Source organism: Phanerochaete carnosa (genome assembly GCF_000300595.1).
Source record: "Phanerochaete carnosa HHB-10118-sp unplaced genomic scaffold PHACAscaffold_9, whole genome shotgun sequence".
NCBI lineage: Eukaryota > Fungi > Basidiomycota > Agaricomycetes > Polyporales > Phanerochaetaceae > Phanerochaete > Phanerochaete carnosa.
In genome coordinates, this window is record NW_006767636.1 from 587,551 (window position 1) to 604,609 (window position 17,059).

A 17,059-nucleotide genomic window follows, 5' to 3' on the forward strand; every position below is an offset into this window, starting at 1 on the left:
ATTTCCAAAAATGATGAGGATCATGACGCCAAAGAACTCGGCGACATATTCCCGGACGAGCTCTCTATTGCATTGTTAGATCTAAATCGCAAGCGACTGAGAACGCTCGACATACCGAACTCTGGACCACCGGTTCGGGTATCTTGTATAGTGCTCCATGGACGCAGACGAGACGAAGCTACCGTCTTTATGGGCGTGTTCTACATGTTCCGTGAATTCTTTTGAGGGGATGCGCTTTGTTGTCGTGTATTCAATGATGGAGGCACCCGAGGAGGTGGACATGGTGTACAGGCGGAGAACGAGGAAAGCCGGAGAGTGTGAGATAATCGAGCACTTGTTTATATAGGCAAGGACGTGCACACAGTAAAGTCCCTGAGATCAAGTCACTGTGGAAGATGTGAAGTTCCGCAAGGGCGTGAGCGTCTGCACTTTGTACGGCCGTTAGGGCCTATCGATCTCACTCACCTCGAACTGGGTCCGTCTGGTACCAAAAGATGAGACGAGAGGCCCCGTGGCTCGATGTCTTATGGACTTGGGAAGATGTTTGAAGCAAGCTTGGTATCTTGGAGCCTCCGTGCAGAAAGCTCCCCTCTCCCTCTCAGGGTCGGACCGCCGAGGGCAAAACTGTTGACCTCATTTTCATTTTCTTCTTCGCCCGTCCGTGAATGTCGCGTCATACGTTCATGTGTGCCGAAAGATCATTAATGCACCAAAACAGATTTGCGCCGAGCGACCGAGTCGTGGAGCGAGCAATGAGCGGCGCTGCTCTCGTTGCGGCCTATCGTATCACATGTGGTCATCATACTGATAGAAACAAGATGGTATTGTTAAACCACACCTGCATTTGGTATGCCCTATCAAGCGTCGTGAGACTCCAGAAAGGCTCCTGCTTTCTGGAGAGCGCTGCAAGTCGCAATGGTCAGTCATAAGACCGGCGGGTGATGAAACACTGGGCGACTACTCGCCAACGAAGCAAAGGTAGCATGTGGGCCGGTGGTGTTATGCCTCATCGCTAACTACCCACCGGCAAACGGAGCAAGCAAAGTGCTCAACTATCCGCAGTAGATAATCCATCGGCAGGGAATTCAAGCCTTACCAGGTAAGCCAGGTGCACTCGTGCTGCCTTCTTTCAGGGCTGGCCCTTGAGCTTGAACACGCAAAATCCTCGTGTCTCCACCATCTGGTCTTGGTTCGAGGGTCTCTCGTGAGACGTGCGGCGGCCGAAGAATCTTTCCGTGGCCGTGGCGGGCTGGCCTGGGCAGCTGCGCAACGGATCGTTCAGGGAAGAGACCGGAGAACCTTGACCTTACGCAGCACTGAGCCGGCGTAACTGATGAGCGTCTAACTACCACTTTACCTCTGACCAGCATTACCGCCGCCCCATCAATAACAACGCCGTTTTTTCCGCCATGTCTATGCTTGACAAGTTTCGACAGGGTGCCCAGAAGGCGGGCACACAAGCTTCTGCCTTCCTGAGGGATGCTTCGGGTAAAGCGGCCAGCGGGTCGCACAGTTTTGCACAAGGATTTACACTACCTGGAGAGGCAGAGAAGGCGGCAAAGATCTTGGCTAGTTTCCTTGGTGCGTTGTTCTTGGATCGTGCGGTTGCATAACATTGACGTCTTATCTGCAGCGGACCCAAGTCATCCTGAGTCTGCGCTCAACTCCATACCCAAGGCCGTTCTGCAGCGCGCGAGAGGTGTGTCCACAAGTTGTGTGGACTGGCAGACTTGTCTAACTGTGCTTTCCAGGCCTTGCTATATTCTCTGTCCTGAAGGCTGGGTTCATGTTCTCCGGCAAGGCGGGATCCGGCATAGTAATCGCCCGACTGCCCGATGGCTCGTGGTCCGCACCGTCCTGTATCGCTACCGGAGGTGTGGGCTGGGGTCTCCAGATCGGCGCCGACATCACCGACTTTGTCGTCGTGCTGAACAGCGAGGACGCCGTCAGAGCGTTCTCGATGGGTGGCAATGTCACTATCGGAGGGAACATCAGTGCTACGGCTGGACCAGTTGGAACCGGAGGCAGTGTACAGGCTTCGTTGGCCCACCCGGCTCCCATGTTCTCGTATTCCAAGTCGAAGGGTGCGTGCATCTTTCGTAATCGGGCTGCATTTACCGACGCTTTTTTTCGCAGGGTTGTTCGCGGGGCTGTCTCTGGAGGGTACCGCTCTCATTGAGCGCAAGGACGCAAATCGTGACTTCTATGGCTCTCCAGTGCCCGCACGCGAGATTCTCGGCGGTCGGGTGCCACCTCCCGAAGTCGCTTCAAGGCTGTACGAGGTCATCGAAGCGGCTGAAGGCATCGACGAGTCCGGCCTGCCGGAAAATGCCTACGTACCCACCGCATCTGGAGACCACGTGAAGCTGGGAAACGACGGTACGGTCTTTGATGCTGAAGGCCACCCCTGAACTGCGTCTTCAAGGCCCCTCCACCTCTACATCGGCTTACACCGCCCTCCTCTAATACTTCCACGACGCTCTATGCCCGCTTACGACTACTGCATACTTGTACTTGTTCATAGTGTCTCGATGCTGGAATAAATCTTGAAAAATGTAATTTTATCCACCAAGTATCTCTCACTTGTGTTTGTCGAAACATCGTCATTCGTCCTGGTAAGCCTGCCGCTCAGCATCGGGTTCGGATCCGTCCACCGGCCCGACCGCTTTGTGGCTGACGCGCAGGCGCTTTCGCGGCAACCGTACAGTCGGACGATGCATGCACAACTAGCATCCAGCTACTCGAATGTAGCAGGTTACGCCAGGACTTGCGTCAGACGGGCTTATTCACCAGAGAGAGTCGTACACAAGACTCAACCGTCGGAACTCTGTCTGCTGAAGATAGGCTCCGCTTTTCTCTACGAGCCTTGAACGCTGTCCTACCTGACGTCGTGCGAGCGTAGCGACGGCACGACGTGGTTGAGAGGCTATTACGCTAAACATAAGCTTTTCTGGTGAGTTATATTGTCTCCCAGAGCTCTGCGAAAACTGAGCACAACCTCTTGGCCAGCCAGATTCGCTGGCCGAGGAGATAATCCAAGCACCTAAAGTGATCTTCGCCCCTGACCGCAAAGTAAAAACGAGTCAGCAGTTGACTGAATGCGCTTCCTTTGCTTACAAAGTTCGAGTGCCGCCGGGGACTAGGTAGCGGCCCTCATGTGCTGTGCCGCTCGCCGTCTTGGTCGGCTAGGTCAACGATGGCGAAGCTATCTGAACCAGATAAAGTCTCGTGCAGCTTCTATGAAGCTAAGAAGATGGCGCGGACGCTATCTCCGTTCTGAGCCATTATTTATGTAGGTTGACATTCGATCTTCTGGCGGCATCTCTCACGAGTATTTGTGGCAGACGTCTCTTACTTTATCCGCCACCCAGCCTACAAAATTTCTCCTGCGCATAGACAAAAGGTTAAGGTTGACATTTTTGTTTTAGCTGCGCCCGAGGTCAGCAGGTACAGTACAAAACCGGCGTATACACCTCGACTTTTGCTCCGGCGCGCGATTGCGCGCACCAAGCGGGCGTCGCAAGAGCAGTATGACGTGAGCAATTTTCTGGAATGCTCCGGCCTGCGATGGCCATACGCTACCCTGCCTAGATTTCATGTGCCCCTTACCTACTAGATGGTGGATCGGCCTTCCCGGTTTCGGAAGAGAGCCGGCGTCGCTGTGTTCCGCGCGAGCGGGCCGCGGTCACCAAAGTGTGTCGTCTGAGGGAGCACGAGCCGTCTGCGGAGCCTTGCAAGGTGTCGTTCATCCACTGCTCCAAACTCTTTCTCCATGCCCTAATGAGCGTTACTCTCAAGGTCTTGTTTCGACCGATGCAAATTTCATCTCCATCTAATAGGATCCGAGCAGACGACCTACTAGGTACCGCTTTGCCGGGTCTTGGCTAGTGGGAATAATGCATAATGATTCAACCTGCCCCCTATACGCGTCAATATTAGAATAGGGGTCCCGCAGCGCGGTCAGGTGAGGACTCTAGATGTGAAAAGCTTGCCTTTTTTTCAACGATAAACGTTACAGCAGCATCGCGGAAGGAGATCTAGAGAAGCACCTGCCCCACGCTGGCCAGCATCGTCCGCTGTGGGGTGGCCGCTGCACGCTCAGCCGGCATTCTCGGAGTTGGGGATACCCAGCCAGGTGAGCCGTGGACGGCTCGCGGTGCACGATGTGCAATTTTGCCCCGCTTTCTACCAGCAAGAATAAGCCTCACGAGGCATTCGACGACGCCATCGTTGCCCGCGAGACTTTGTCGTAGGTGGAGGCGTAACGGGGTCGGCGGTACGGATATTCCTGTCTCACTTATTTGCGGTCTGACCCCACAGGCAGAGCTCAGGCGGCTCATCGATATTTTTCGGAAATGGAAAAGGACATGCCGGATTGCGACACAGGCAGTTTCAGAGATCACATGTGAGCTACGTTGTTCCTGTGCCGCGTGGCGCCGAAATTCCGATCTGCGCAAGTGGCGACCTGTGCTTCTCTCCGCATTTGGAAAGTGTTGTGCTTGGGCGTGTTCAGGCCCCTATAGCTGCCGGTCTGCGAGCGCCGGACTCAGTCAGCGCAATGCCCAGGAGTGACCATGTGCCCAGGCAGATACCTTTAGCCGGAGCGACGCTCGTACTCAGCTCGACGTTGTACACTGGCCAAGGCAGTGAGTCGGGGTGTCGTTGTCTTTTGCCGCAGCCTGCTCACCACTGGTAATGGAACTGTCGCTCACATAGTCCCAAATCTTCAGGCATCCATACGAAAATTCACAGGCTGCTCGTTCGTGTCGAATTACTTCTCAGTTTGCTTCCTTCCGCAGCCCAAATCTGGCGACTATCGCTGCAAGCGCGCGAGAACTGCTTTCCTAGCTCGCAGCTCATGGAGATCGCACGATTCCAGCCAAAGATCTTACCTCGTAGCGGTCAGAATATCTTTGATCTCGCCTTTTGCGTACAATTTTCAATACAGAGACATCCTCCGTAGTAGCCGGTGGTGAGTGAACGATTGTTCGTCCCTGAAATTTGTCTTTGACGCAACCAGACCACAGGGGTTCGTCGACCTAGAGCCTGTTCCGTCTCACAGCCGTCAGGAAATTCCCCGCACGATCGGACGAACGCGTGTCGGTGTGGGGGCGACGGAGCGGCCCCGCAATTGCTGTGCTCCGGGGGCACTTCCTAGTTTGCCACACTAGCATCCGTCTTTGGCTAGGAACTAGGATTGAATAGAGGATCGAAGCCAGCCAAGTCCATCCTCCGCCTCGATTACTGCTACAGGTACGCATGATCTCGAGAGCCGCGGAAAGTATAAAGGGACGCAGATCACCAAAGAGAGCTACCAGGGGTACTCGCTCTCCTTTCCTTTTCGCGAAACGATGTCCCAGCGCGACTCCTACCCATCGAAGCCCGAATACGGCAAGGATGATATCCGTCACATCGAGGAGATTCCAAACTCCGAGAAGGACACTGCTTCCTCCCCTGACCATGCATATGTGCACCCGACAGGTAATACAGGGCCAGCTGGTCGCTGGGGAAGGTTCAGGTGCGCCGCCTTCTCCTCCGGACCTTGAAATTTTCTCATCACTAGCCACAGGCAATACTTCCAGGAGCCTGCCATCCCGGCAGGCCAGTTTATCACTCGCTATCCGAACAGATGGTCCCGCTACCGGTACGGCGATTGCCCGTTTACTCTTGACATCTCATCGCTGACCCTTCGTACAGAGAGATCATTCGCGAACCCGCGGCTGAATTCCTGGGCACCTTCGTGCTCATGATTTTCGGTCTTGGCAACAATTGTCAGGTCACCCTCAGCGCCAACACGGGTGTGGCGTCCAGCCCTAAGGGTGCGTACATCTCGACCACCTTGGGATGGGCAGCCGGTCAGTAACTTCTTGCCTCGTCCAAACCGGCTTTACTGACACCTGGTTCAGCGGTCGCCTGTGGTGTCTGGGTTGCCGGTGGTATTTCCGGTGGTCACATCAACCCAGCCGTCACCATTGCCTTCGCAACGTGGCGCGACTTCCCGTGGTGGAAGGTTCCCGTGTTTGTCTTCGCGCAATTCCTCGGTGCTTTCGTCGCGGCAGCTATCATCTACGGCAACTATCTAGGCGCCATCGACATTGTCGAGGGCGGCGGCGGCAGGACGATCGCTAACACAGCTGGTTTATTTGCTACATACCCAGTGAGCAGCTTGCCTCATGTTCCGTTCTGCATGACGCTGAGTCAGCTTGCAGCTACCCTACATGACCAACATCCGGTGCTTCTTTGACGAGTTCCTGGGCACAGCGATGCTGCTCATTGTGGTCTGCGCTGTAACAGACAACAACAACGGCCCCCCGCCCCCTGGCCTGGTCCCTCTCTGTCTATTCTTTGCCCTGGTCGCCATCGGTTCTGCTATCGGCATGCAGACCGGTACGTTTCAGACGCTTTCGTGCCCTACATATCCCTCACAAGCTCCCCTTAGGTTATGCCATCAACCCCGCGCGTGACTTCGGCCCTCGAGTCTTCACCTCTATGGCTGGCTACGGCAGCGCGGTATACAGCTTCAGAGACCACTACTGGATCTGGTGTCCCATCATTGCCCCAATCTGTGGTGCCGTCGGTAAGATAGTCCATGCTTCTGTTGGGAGCCGTTCCTCATTAATTGCCTGCAGTTGGAGTCTTCTTCTACGACATGCTTCTGTACTTGGGTAGCGAGTCCATCCTCAATCGTCCCGACAAGCGCGCCAGACGTGTTCACGCTCATGCTATGGCAGCCGAGCGCACGAAGCCGGGCATCACCGGTCCAGAGCTCGTCTAAGGCCACATGCCGCGTCTGTACCTCGGGAAAACGAGCGACATATCTGTTTCCGTTTTTTCTTTGTCTCAGTCTACGTTCCTTCGGTGTTACAAGAGTAGTGTTATCTGTGTGTGCGAATGTATGACCTTTCGTTTCCCGAGCAGTCCGCAAGCGATGTGCGGATGTGATAGACTTTTCGCTTTAGGCGCCCGAGCTGTGGGCTCAATCTTCGACATCAACGGCATGCCTGCTCCACGTCCACGTACCAAGCACTTGGCTATATGGACTGGCTTCAGCTTCGTGGGTTTCTCCGAGGCCAGGGTCATCAATATATTGCCAGAGCTTGGCTGACCATCGTTTGCGAGCAGAATTCGAGTTCGATATTATCCGCTGCCAGCGTCAGCAACAGGTTATATGGTAAGTCCGTCGCTGGCGGGACTATACTTGTATTGGCTTATTTACTTCGACTGCGTCTCCAGAGATCCGTTCTGAGACGTGACGTCTCGGATATGTTGTTAACCACAGCACCTTCCGTTCTCGACCTCGGCAAGACCTGCAATCGCCCCGACTCCGTGTGTCACTCAGGCGCCCGTCATATTGCTCTCGCAAGGACGCGGTACGGGAGCTGTGAATCGTACAGGTACGCCCACAACCTTGTTCCCATGTTTACGATCGTTTCCCCAGGTCACGCTTGCGTTAGACGGACCTTCGTCATTGTTCACCCCAGCTGACCCCTGCGACAAGCGTACGCCCCGGCGCCGCGCATGCGATAACATGGCCCGTGTCTGTGCCTGGCTGCGAGCACTGGGCAGAGCCTGGCAGGGCCCATTCTACTGCTTCATACGTGCCGTACAAAGACGAGTATCTGCACCGATTGAGACGCGCTGAGCGACGGTGGGTTGATTGCCAGCACTTTTGATCCATGAGTTTACCGGGACGAAAATCGGGGGATGCATCGAGCTACACGGCTGCGATCGTAGTTCCGGTAGGAGTATTCTGGCTTGCTCTGCGTTTCATGCTCACAGAGACATACCGAATCAGGCACATTTCACGCGGTATGCTCCTTCCCCGCACGGCGGGCACAAACAGGGCTGGGGCCCCGCACTTGCAGTGCCGAGGAGCCCCCCTGCTCCCTTCCTGCTTTGGGAGGTTTTCATCCTCATTTAGTACCGAGCGAGGCCATCCACCCTCGATCGCACGAGTGACCTCGAGAATTATTCGCCAACCTCGTGGTCCGTTGCATGCGCAGGGAAAGGCTATTTAAATGGCTGAGATCCCCCCCAGCACAGATCCCGGCACCCCACGCACCCTCCCTCACCATGTCACAGAGCTACTCCAATCAGACCGGTAGCGATGATTACAGCAAAGAGGATGTGAAGCACATCGAACAGGTGCCGTCCGCCAACAACGAACGCACCGTGTCCGAGGCTGCCTACGTCCATCCGACGCGCACCGAACAGTCCGGTCGCTGGGGCAGGTTCACGTATGTCCTTCGTCGTTGACGCTATTCTTTGTGATGCTGAGTATCGCTGCAGGCAATACTTCCAGGAGCCTCCCATCCCTGCGGGCGAGTTCATCACCAAGTACCCGAATCGGTGGTCGCGATTCCGGTATGGCATTCCAGCCGTCTGTGTTATCGTCTCTCTTGACAAAGTTATAGGGAGATCATTCGTCAGCCTGCGGCCGAGTTCCTGGGCACCATGGTGCTCGTTACTCTCGGTGTCGGAAACAACTGTCAAGTCACCCTCGGTTCGAACCCGGCCATCGCTCCCGTGGCCAAGGGGGCATACATCTCAACCACCATGGGTTGGGCAGCTTGTAAGGCACATCTCTCGCCGGCAATTTTTATGTCGTGTTGACCGATGTGTCCAGCTACGGCGGTCGGTGTCTGGGTCTCGGGTGGTATCTCCGGCGGGCACATCAACCCTGCAGTCACCATCGCCTTTGCCACCATGCGCGACTTCCCGTGGAGGAAGGTCGGCCCGTACGTGCTCGCTCAGTTCCTTGGCGCTTTCTGCGGTGCGGCTTTCGTCTACGGCAACTATCTGGGTGCCATCGACATCCAAGAAGGTGGGGGCGCACGTACAACTCCCGGAACGGCCAGCTTGTTCGCCACATACCCTGTGAGTATTTATTCCACACTGCGCATTGTCGCCTGCCTGACCTGTTTCAGCTGGACTATATGACCAACATCCGGTGCTTCTTCGACGAGTTCCTGGGCACAGCGATGCTGCTCATTGTGGTATGTGCCGTCACGGACAACAACAACGGACCTCCACCTCCCGGTTTGGTGCCGCTTGTCTTGTTCATCTTGCTAATCGCCATCGGGTCTGCATTCGGAATGCAAACTGGTAGGTTATGTTCACCATCTTCTGGAGGACGTTCATTGAATACGTGGATCAGGTTATGCCATCAATCCCGCTCGTGACTTCGGTCCAAGAACATTCACCGCGATGGCTGGATACGGGCGTGAAGGTCTGTCTCGCAACATGTTTAGTACCACTGTTCGTGACACTGACCTGGCCCCGCTCTCAGTGTACAACTTTAAGAACCAGTACTGGTTATGGTGTCCTATTATCGGGCCAATCTGCGGTGGCATTGGTGAGTACTTGATACACGATTACGTCCAACGTCGCTTATGTCCTCCTGCCAGTCGGTGTCCTTGCTTACGACCTCCTCATCTACGTGGGCAGCGAGTCCGTTCTCAACAGGCCAGACAAGCGGGCTCGCCGCGTTCACGCACATGCAATGGCCGCGGAGAGGTCGAAGCCAGGCGTGGCTGGACCAGAGCTCGTCTGAGCAAATGGACGTTGGGAGAGCTGGTACACACTGTATGCGAACTCTGGAATTTCATTCATAGCCTTGGTGGGCTTGAATCATGTTGTGACGCCCATCTACGACTATCTCTCGTACTGTACAAATTAATGAAATGGCTTCATACCAATTGAGCATGTCTTCTAGAGTTGTGAACGAAGGGCGTGAGGGATGGTAAGACGGCGAAGGCATAGGTCCCTTGGGTTGCCGAACTACATGGACATTGAATGAGTAAAGGTGCCCAGAAGAACAAGAAACATATGGTTCACAAGGACGCAGCAGGTACTGCTGATACCATTCACCAAGGTCGTAGATCACGGCATTGGAATCGCGTGACGAGTCTGAGCGGACTTCCTTTGAGACATGTGAAACGGCACCGTCTCCCAGCGTCGTCCTGAAGTCATGGAGAGCGATCATGAGGAAGCCGACGACCCTGGCAAGCCTCGTTTGCTCTTCATTTCCTACAGCAGCACGCTCGGCAGCCAGGACTAGATTATAGGCACTCCGAAGATTGTTGTCAGGAGAATGGTCGATGTTCGTCTCGCGGATCGGCGGTAACGGCGACGACGGCATCTTGTGTGAATGAACAGAGTTCTTGCTGGGAGTGTTCTTGCCAAGTTCTCGCTCGGAGAGCAGTGGATTTTGGGCGCCAGAATATCTGGACGCGGGATAGGCGCGCGTCATCGTTCGACATCAGTGGTGCTTGACGGCGGGAATGAGCCACCCGACACATTCCTCTTTTGGCAAGACCTGTGTTCATACGCAGAGGGCCTCCCCACAGAGAGCTTCACGGATGCACGGTTATGTGATGCTCTGGATGGTCCTGGCAGGGATTACAGGTCGACCAAGAAGCGTGTGCGTTCCGTGCTGGTCTTTTGGAGTAATGTATATGCCTACGAGTTTGGTTCAGGCCCTGGCCCGCGACGGCTTTCGCTGCATGCTCAGCGGCGAGTACGACCTCAATTCCGCCAAGCGCAATCCCGCAATTCGTTCAGACACCAGTTATGGGAGGGCACACACGAATTGTTGCCACATCTTATCTGAGTCCACGTTGCAAGATGCCGACCCTGACAACCTGTACCACGATAGCAAGGTGCAATTTCTTGCTCTGGCTAAAGAGTCCGGTGGCTGACTCACAGCAGAGGAGCTATGCAGCAACCGTTCTCGCAGTCCTCGAATCGTTCGGGCTGAAGTCAATTGTGGCGGAAGTCACGAGGCAGAACGGCATACACCATCTATCCAACGTCCTCACAATGATCACCCAGTTTCACCAACTCTTCGACAGCTTGCACCTTTGGCTTGAGGCTACAAACACACCGAGTGAGGTATCTGCATTCTCCTCTGCGGTCTACTTTTGCTGACGTTTCAAAGTACAAGATATGTGTGGCTGACGAGGGCGACCTCTCGCTGTACGCCCTAAAGACGCGAACGGTCCGCTTTGAAGTCCATGTCCCGGGTCGAGATGATCTTCCTCTGCCTGACCCTCGACTACTTGCTGTTCATGCAGCGTGCGCACGTGTCGTTCATATGTCCGGAGCTGCTGAGTATATGGACAAGTGCGATAGGGATGCCGAGGACATGCAGGTTCTTGCAGAGGACGGCTCATCAAGTGCAGTCCTTCTCGAGCAACTCCAAAGAATTGCTATTTTGGCGTCGTAGGGCGCAACATGTTGTGCAATACTTGTTCTGACCTTGCGCCGGATTATACCGCTTTCAAGTGTATGGTGTCTTGTGGTGTGTCGTTTTACTGCAGAGATGTATTGTAGCTATTCGAAGTGCCCAATCCCGATGTACTGTTAACCATCTGCATCTCCCATTATCACTTACGACTCATTGTCCAAGAGCCAAATGAGCTCCTCGCCCTGCATGCTCGGACCGACCTTGATCCCAGTTGGATTCCTGATCCCACGGAAGTACTCGATGTGCGCTCCGTTCAGCTGTCGCGTGCGGTCTCCGATCCAGAGGAAGTGCGCCGACATATTGTAGAACGCCGTCGGCCTCGGGCCCTCACTCTCCGGTTTGCTCGAATCTGGGAGCGTGAACGCATGCGTCATCGCCCCCTCGAAGTTGAGCATCAGGCCCTCGCGGCTGCATGTCCATCAGCAGTGTATAGATATGGCGCAAGACGTGAGCCGCACCTGGTGTAGAAATCGACCTCGCCAAGCATGCTTCGGCTGCCGCCCTTCTCGTATAGCGTGCTCTCCCAGCCAAGGCCAATGGTGCGCGTGAAGCCGAGCGCGTCCTGCAGGCTTTCCGTGATGCGCTCGAACTCTTTGCGCAGCCCCGGCGAGCTCACGTGCGAGAGCGACCAGTCACGCGGGTGGTGCAAAGACGCAAAGCCCGAGCTCAGCAGGCCACGGATGTAGTTGAGCGTTGTCGTAGAGTGGAAGTAGGCGCTGTATCAAAGGCTATTAGAATGTGCAACGGCGTTTCAGATATCACTGACCTCAGCATGCGTTTCGCGTCAGGCGTACGGTCATCCGGCGAAAGGCTGGAGAAGCGTTAATAGACTTCGAACCACTGACAGTGGTGACTCACCCGTTGGCGTTGTCGCCGCTATGATATGCCCTCAGCTCCTGAAACAAAGAGGCATGAAGCGCTGGCAACTGTACCGGAAACTGAGGACTTCACGATCGCTGATCTTCTCTATCGCGCTGCTGCGCGGTTCGGCGTACCGGCCAGCCACATGGCCTATCCGGACCTACGCACAAGCAATGGGATCCACGGCACACCACCGGTAAAAGGCTGGAACCAGTGACAGCTGGTAGTCGGGCACCCCAGATGAGGATGAGCGAGACAGAGAGGATGAGTCCGATCTTGTTGGAGATATTTTCCTGGTGACGAGGTTGCGCAAGCTTGTTCATTGAGATGTGACAAGAAAACGTACGTGTGTGCAAGCATCAAAGCTCTCGGCGCAGTCATCCGCATGTAAGAGGAAAGCTTCATTGCGTTGGACCATGACTGAGTTGATACCGAAGTCGTTCGATCTGGCTCCGAATGAGCTCCAGGCAGATGAGTATGGCACTAAATCACGCACATCAGAGGGGGTTACAAGAGGCGGCAGCTGTTTTATCTTCGCCAATACTCTGTTTAAATAATATTCTATTCAATAAAATATGCCCGACGACACAAAGAAACCGTATATTACTTCCGGTGCAGCGGAGCTGCTAGTGATTCTGCGCCGGACTTCGGTTTTGGTGCGCAGGGGCATATCTGTATCGAGAAAACATTGGAAAACAATCTGAGAAGTGTCAGAGCATCAGAGACGCGGAGCTACTCGTGCTCTGATTGAGACTCGAGAGTGGTAACGGCGCACCGGTTGTCCTGCGCAGCAGTAGCAACGTAGCTACATGGCAGCCCATTGTTTGGAGCCCGTAAGGCATTGTGCACCTAACCCACATGCTCTACGAGCACTTCCTTCTTGACCTATACAGAATGCCCAGGTCTTGATGAGGGTGTCGCTCCATGCTTGCGGGGTTCCTCGCACCCCGCGCAGCCTGCCCGTCCACTGGCTGCAGCGCCACGAACAAGTCCAGCTGCCCAACCGGAGTCCACGAGATGTTGTTATTGTCGGTAATGTGTCACATGAACATTGGTGTCCCACCGGCTATTGTCTGTGGTGAGACCTAAAAGCCGAGACTACTGTGAATCTTATTAACAGCACGCTTCGAGCTGTCAGAGGCTGGATTACGCACCTAGATGTCATGGTTCCGCGTCCTCTTCCTCCTCTCCATACTGCTCTTGCCAGGTGAGGACCTTGCCGCCGCACGCACGCGACAGCGCGGTCAGACAATGCGAGCCGCTGACTGAAGTGCCGCAGTCTCTCTCAAGATAGCCACCCACAAAATTCATTAATCCGCCCATTGGATGACATGACTGATGTCGAAAGGGCATTCGTTGATGAAGAGGAAGACGCCCAACCGAGATTCACCAGTGGTCGGAAACCGTACTTCGATTTTTCGAAGTCCGACATGGGTTTCGCCCGGAGCCTTCCGGGCGTACCAGAATGGCTCGAGGCTACCACTGAGTACTGATGCCGAACGAGGGCGCGCGCCTATCCTGCGTCCTGATACTTGGAGTCGAGTTCGTTCTTAGACACCCCCTACGCCCTCGACACTGTATCCAATCCCCCAACGACCACCGACGACTTGTACGTTATGAAGGACGCACAAGGCCGATCGCTCTCCCCGGATGAGTCGGACACCTCGGACGAGCGGAAAGGGTTGCTTGCGGAGGAAGGCGAAGACGACTTGGACTCGGTCCTTCATCAGACCCCGAACCGCCGCAGAAGACGATGCTGCTCAGTCGTACTCATCGCGCTCATTCTCGGCGCTGTCTTTGGGCTCCCCATGCTCTATGTCGGACTCAAGACATCCAGGCCCGTCGCCGACTTCGACAACCAGAAGTTGCGGAGTAATGGGACGCACCAATTCAAGAAGACTGCTCTCATTGTATCTATTGACGGTCTTCGGTGCGTACGTAACGTACTTCGCCGTGAATGAGTAGTGCTTATGCCGGCTGCAGAGCGGACTATCTCGACAGAGGATTAACCCCGCATCTGTTGGCTATTAGCAAGAAGGGCCTCCGTGCGAAGTCAATGAGACCTGTGTTCCCAGTATGTCTTACCAGTTTGTCTTGCTATTGCTGAACTAATCTCTTACACAGACTCTGACGTTCCCGTAAGTGCCCATACACGCAAGTCCAGGCGCAATACTGACAATGTCATTGTCGCCCAGTAATCATTGGGCCTTAATGTAGGCTATAGCTAACTGTCCCAGAAACATATACTAACGATGTCTAGGACCGGCCTCTATGCAGAGTCCCATGGAATTGTTGCTAATGTATGAGCGCTCGCATGGAGTTGGTCCGCACGCTAACATTCGCTGCAGAACTTCTGGGACCCGCAAAGCCGTTCAGAGTTCCATTATAACCGCGTAGAGTCTTGCTGGAACTCTTCGTGGTGGTTCGGCGAGCCAGTACGTGTTTGTTGTTCTCTTAATGGGTATTCAATATTAATATCCTTTGCAGATGTGGGAGACTGCAGAAAATGCCGGCCTTCTCACTGCGAACCTTATGTGGTTGGTGCAGTTCTCGCATCGAGCTATACATGCAGCTTACATTAGCGCAGGCCCGGTCCCCCTGTGACCAGCAGAGGAGTGGAGTCAACGTACTTCGTACCGTGGAAGGTGCCAAATGCTGCCAAGTTGTCATGTTTGCTCTGACTAACCTTAAATTCTGTAGGATAAAGTACCGCTGAAGGAGAAGCATGACCAGATTATGGAGTGGATTGATCTTCCGTTGGAGAAACGTCCTCAGCTGATTATGGGTAAGCTGAATCATCAGTATCACTGCAGTAGTTTTCTGACCTCAAATATATATCAGCCTACGAGCCTTCTCTCGATCAAGCTGGCCACTTGGCGGGTCCCAAATCCGATCTTGTAGACGTACGCCCATTACATGCCGTTAGCTGTGGGTGCCAGCTGACAATAATGCACCTAGCGAGTTCTCAAACAGGTCGACGTATTCGCGAAAGATATTCACGATTCCCTAGAAGCACGGAATCTGACAGATATCATCGATGTCGTCTTTGTCAGTGATCACGGCATGACGGACACGAGTCACCCAGAGTTTATCTACATCGACGACGTCCTAGGCGACGGATTCGATGAGCTTGAGCACGTCGATGGTGAGTTACCTTCGTGGGTCTCGCTCTTCCGGAGTGCTGATGTTCTTCCTAGGCTGGCCCGCAATGGGCCTTCGGTTCTCGCCGAAGGCAGATTCTGCCCACTACCTCAACATCCTGTCGGAAGCTGCTGCTGCTAGTGGCGGCAAGTTCGACGTCTTCACGCACGAGACGATGCCCACGCGTTTCCACTTCTCCGGTAACTCACGCATTGCCCCTATTTACATCGTCCCAAGGATCGGTTACGTTGTCACTGACCACGTTGAGAACGGCACGGGGTTGAACAAGGGGGTAAGTTCCTGGTTCTGTGGCCTTGTCACGTATGCGACTGACGCTCCCGCCGCAGAGTCACGGCTACGACAACGCGCAAGCATCGATGCACGCCATGTTCGTGGCGCACGGCCCCTTCTCGTCCGTCGTGAAGGCGATCCAGCAGAGCGATGAGAGCCGGCTCTTCAAGCGGCTGCTCTCGCGCCCCAACAAGGGCTGGCATTCGACGTCGAACGACACGTACGTGATGGACACGTTCCAGAACGTCGAGGTCTACAACCTCATGGTGAAGCTCCTCGGCATCGAGGACTATGCGGCGTCGACGAATGGAACGGCGGGCTTCTGGGACAAGTTCTTCTAAGCGGCTCAGAGTTCGACATGTTATGATACTCTTACGGGATCTGCTTCTACGTTAATCTTGGATTGTGTAATATAGACTGTGCTTTGTTACATCAGGGGTCGTATATGTTAATTCGAATTCTTAGTCCAAGCCGAGTTCTCAGTGTGACACGATGCACACAGTTATTACCTACTGTGCTGTCGGGAAATTGTCAATCACGAACTTCAGTTGCAAGGCATCATGTTATGCGCAAAGCTCCACGCCACCTTTCTTTTCCGGCCGCTTATTGTCGTTTGTTAGACTCTGTGAGACTGCAGTTTTGCCTGCTTTGTTTGGCTGCCCTTGTCCGTACTCTTCTCGACCACAGTGAACCTCTACTAGCACTCCCTCGTGACCACTCAGACCCCTCGTGGTGACAGCAACCATTAGGTCAGCTCGTCCGCGTCAGGCCGCGCGCGCACTACAGCCCTCCAGTTTGTGAAGAACACGTGGAACAAAAGAATGTGAGATGCAGCTCGCTCCCGCCTGCCACAAACCCCCAATGGTAAACTCTTTCGCGCCGTCCAGTCTAAGCACGACCGTTTGTGTGAGCTCGTGACGAGCGACATCATAGCCCGGGGTGCTGTAAGATTTAGGATGCAATACAGATACTATATATTGCAGATGCAATGGCCGTGGCCACTCCATAGCGGGTCTCCCATGTGACGACATTTCCACATGCCGTTCGACGCAACGGCTCTCAGGCTCCCTGCTGTCCCTTGTCACCAATTCAGCCATATCTCATTAGGGATGTCTGCTGTGAGGAATGTATCGAGGGTGTCGCTTGTAATTCAGGATGTCTGTCGTACGTATGAGCTGTGATCCGCTTGACTGAGTGACTAAAGCAGTGCGACAGGCAAATCTTCGGAAACTGCTACGAGCCGTACAGCCTGAAGGCAACTAGACCCTGATTCTCCCACAAGAAGCGTCACCGGTAAAAGCACATACTGAACAGAGATCTATGCGCACCATTGGCGTCGTCATCTCGAATCGGCTTTCGTTACCCTATGGCCACTGGCAGATGCGATCACGAACAGGATACACCTTACACGTCACATATAAACCACAGCATCTGACTGACCCCCAGCCTGCAACCCCCTTGCACCCGACGAAATGACCTTGGATACTGCATCTCTTCCACTGATCCCCTGGCAATCGG

At 54.4% G+C, this 17,059-nt stretch overlaps 6 protein-coding genes across 6 annotated transcripts in view; 5 read left to right on the forward strand and 1 right to left on the reverse strand.

The window, feature by feature from the left end:
* PHACADRAFT_261928 (uncharacterized protein) overlaps positions 1–878 on the reverse strand; it is a 3,414-nt gene extending 2,536 nt beyond the window's left edge. The window contains exons 1-4 of the mRNA XM_007399407.1: positions 839–878; positions 466–778; positions 116–386; positions 11–64 (exon numbers count right to left, since the gene is read on the reverse strand). Coding sequence (XP_007399469.1) covers positions 11–64; positions 116–282 — 221 coding nt within the window. The 5' untranslated portion in view covers positions 283–386; positions 466–778; positions 839–878. The remainder of the gene's footprint in view (positions 1–10; positions 65–115; positions 387–465; positions 779–838) is intronic.
* A 494-nt stretch (positions 879–1,372) lies between these two features.
* Positions 1,373–2,564, forward strand: PHACADRAFT_261932 (uncharacterized protein). Its single transcript, XM_007399408.1, has 4 exons — positions 1,373–1,581; positions 1,634–1,699; positions 1,752–2,084; positions 2,137–2,564. Exons 1-4 carry the CDS (start codon positions 1,410–1,412, stop codon positions 2,409–2,411), a joined length of 846 nt encoding a protein of 281 aa, XP_007399470.1. The 5' UTR covers positions 1,373–1,409; the 3' UTR covers positions 2,412–2,564.
* Positions 2,565–5,317: 2,753 nt separating this feature from the next.
* Positions 5,318–6,865, forward strand: PHACADRAFT_261935 (uncharacterized protein). The gene is made up of 7 exons (XM_007399409.1): positions 5,318–5,518; positions 5,570–5,644; positions 5,698–5,855; positions 5,907–6,157; positions 6,210–6,387; positions 6,440–6,577; positions 6,630–6,865. Exons 1-7 carry the CDS (start codon positions 5,352–5,354, stop codon positions 6,773–6,775), a joined length of 1,113 nt encoding a protein of 370 aa, XP_007399471.1. The 5' UTR covers positions 5,318–5,351; the 3' UTR covers positions 6,776–6,865.
* A 1,208-nt stretch (positions 6,866–8,073) lies between these two features.
* On the forward strand, positions 8,074–9,696 carry PHACADRAFT_212295 (uncharacterized protein; the record flags this gene model as incomplete). Its single annotated transcript, XM_007399410.1, has 8 exons — positions 8,074–8,237; positions 8,290–8,364; positions 8,415–8,572; positions 8,627–8,877; positions 8,928–9,105; positions 9,158–9,229; positions 9,290–9,355; positions 9,408–9,696. 8 exons carry the CDS (start codon positions 8,074–8,076, stop codon positions 9,551–9,553), a joined length of 1,110 nt encoding a protein of 369 aa, XP_007399472.1. The 3' UTR covers positions 9,554–9,696.
* A 782-nt stretch (positions 9,697–10,478) lies between these two features.
* On the forward strand, positions 10,479–13,352 carry PHACADRAFT_261937 (uncharacterized protein; the record flags this gene model as incomplete). Its single annotated transcript, XM_007399411.1, is given in 12 exon segments — positions 10,479–10,661; positions 10,711–10,891; positions 10,938–11,656; positions 11,707–11,964; positions 12,015–12,059; positions 12,107–12,272; positions 12,330–12,398; positions 12,414–12,425; positions 12,455–12,555; positions 12,606–12,654; positions 12,717–13,210; positions 13,264–13,352. Coding segments are annotated over 3 exon segments (654 nt in total), but the record flags the coding sequence as incomplete, so codon positions are not given.
* A 324-nt stretch (positions 13,353–13,676) lies between these two features.
* PHACADRAFT_261940 (uncharacterized protein) lies at positions 13,677–16,013 on the forward strand. The gene is made up of 13 exons (XM_007399412.1): positions 13,677–14,039; positions 14,093–14,183; positions 14,234–14,247; positions 14,305–14,322; positions 14,370–14,409; positions 14,458–14,544; positions 14,597–14,646; positions 14,697–14,754; positions 14,810–14,894; positions 14,951–15,012; positions 15,068–15,254; positions 15,307–15,542; positions 15,598–16,013. Exons 1-13 carry the CDS (start codon positions 13,726–13,728, stop codon positions 15,880–15,882), a joined length of 1,527 nt encoding a protein of 508 aa, XP_007399474.1. The 5' UTR covers positions 13,677–13,725; the 3' UTR covers positions 15,883–16,013.
* Positions 16,014–17,059: the final 1,046 nt, after the last annotated feature.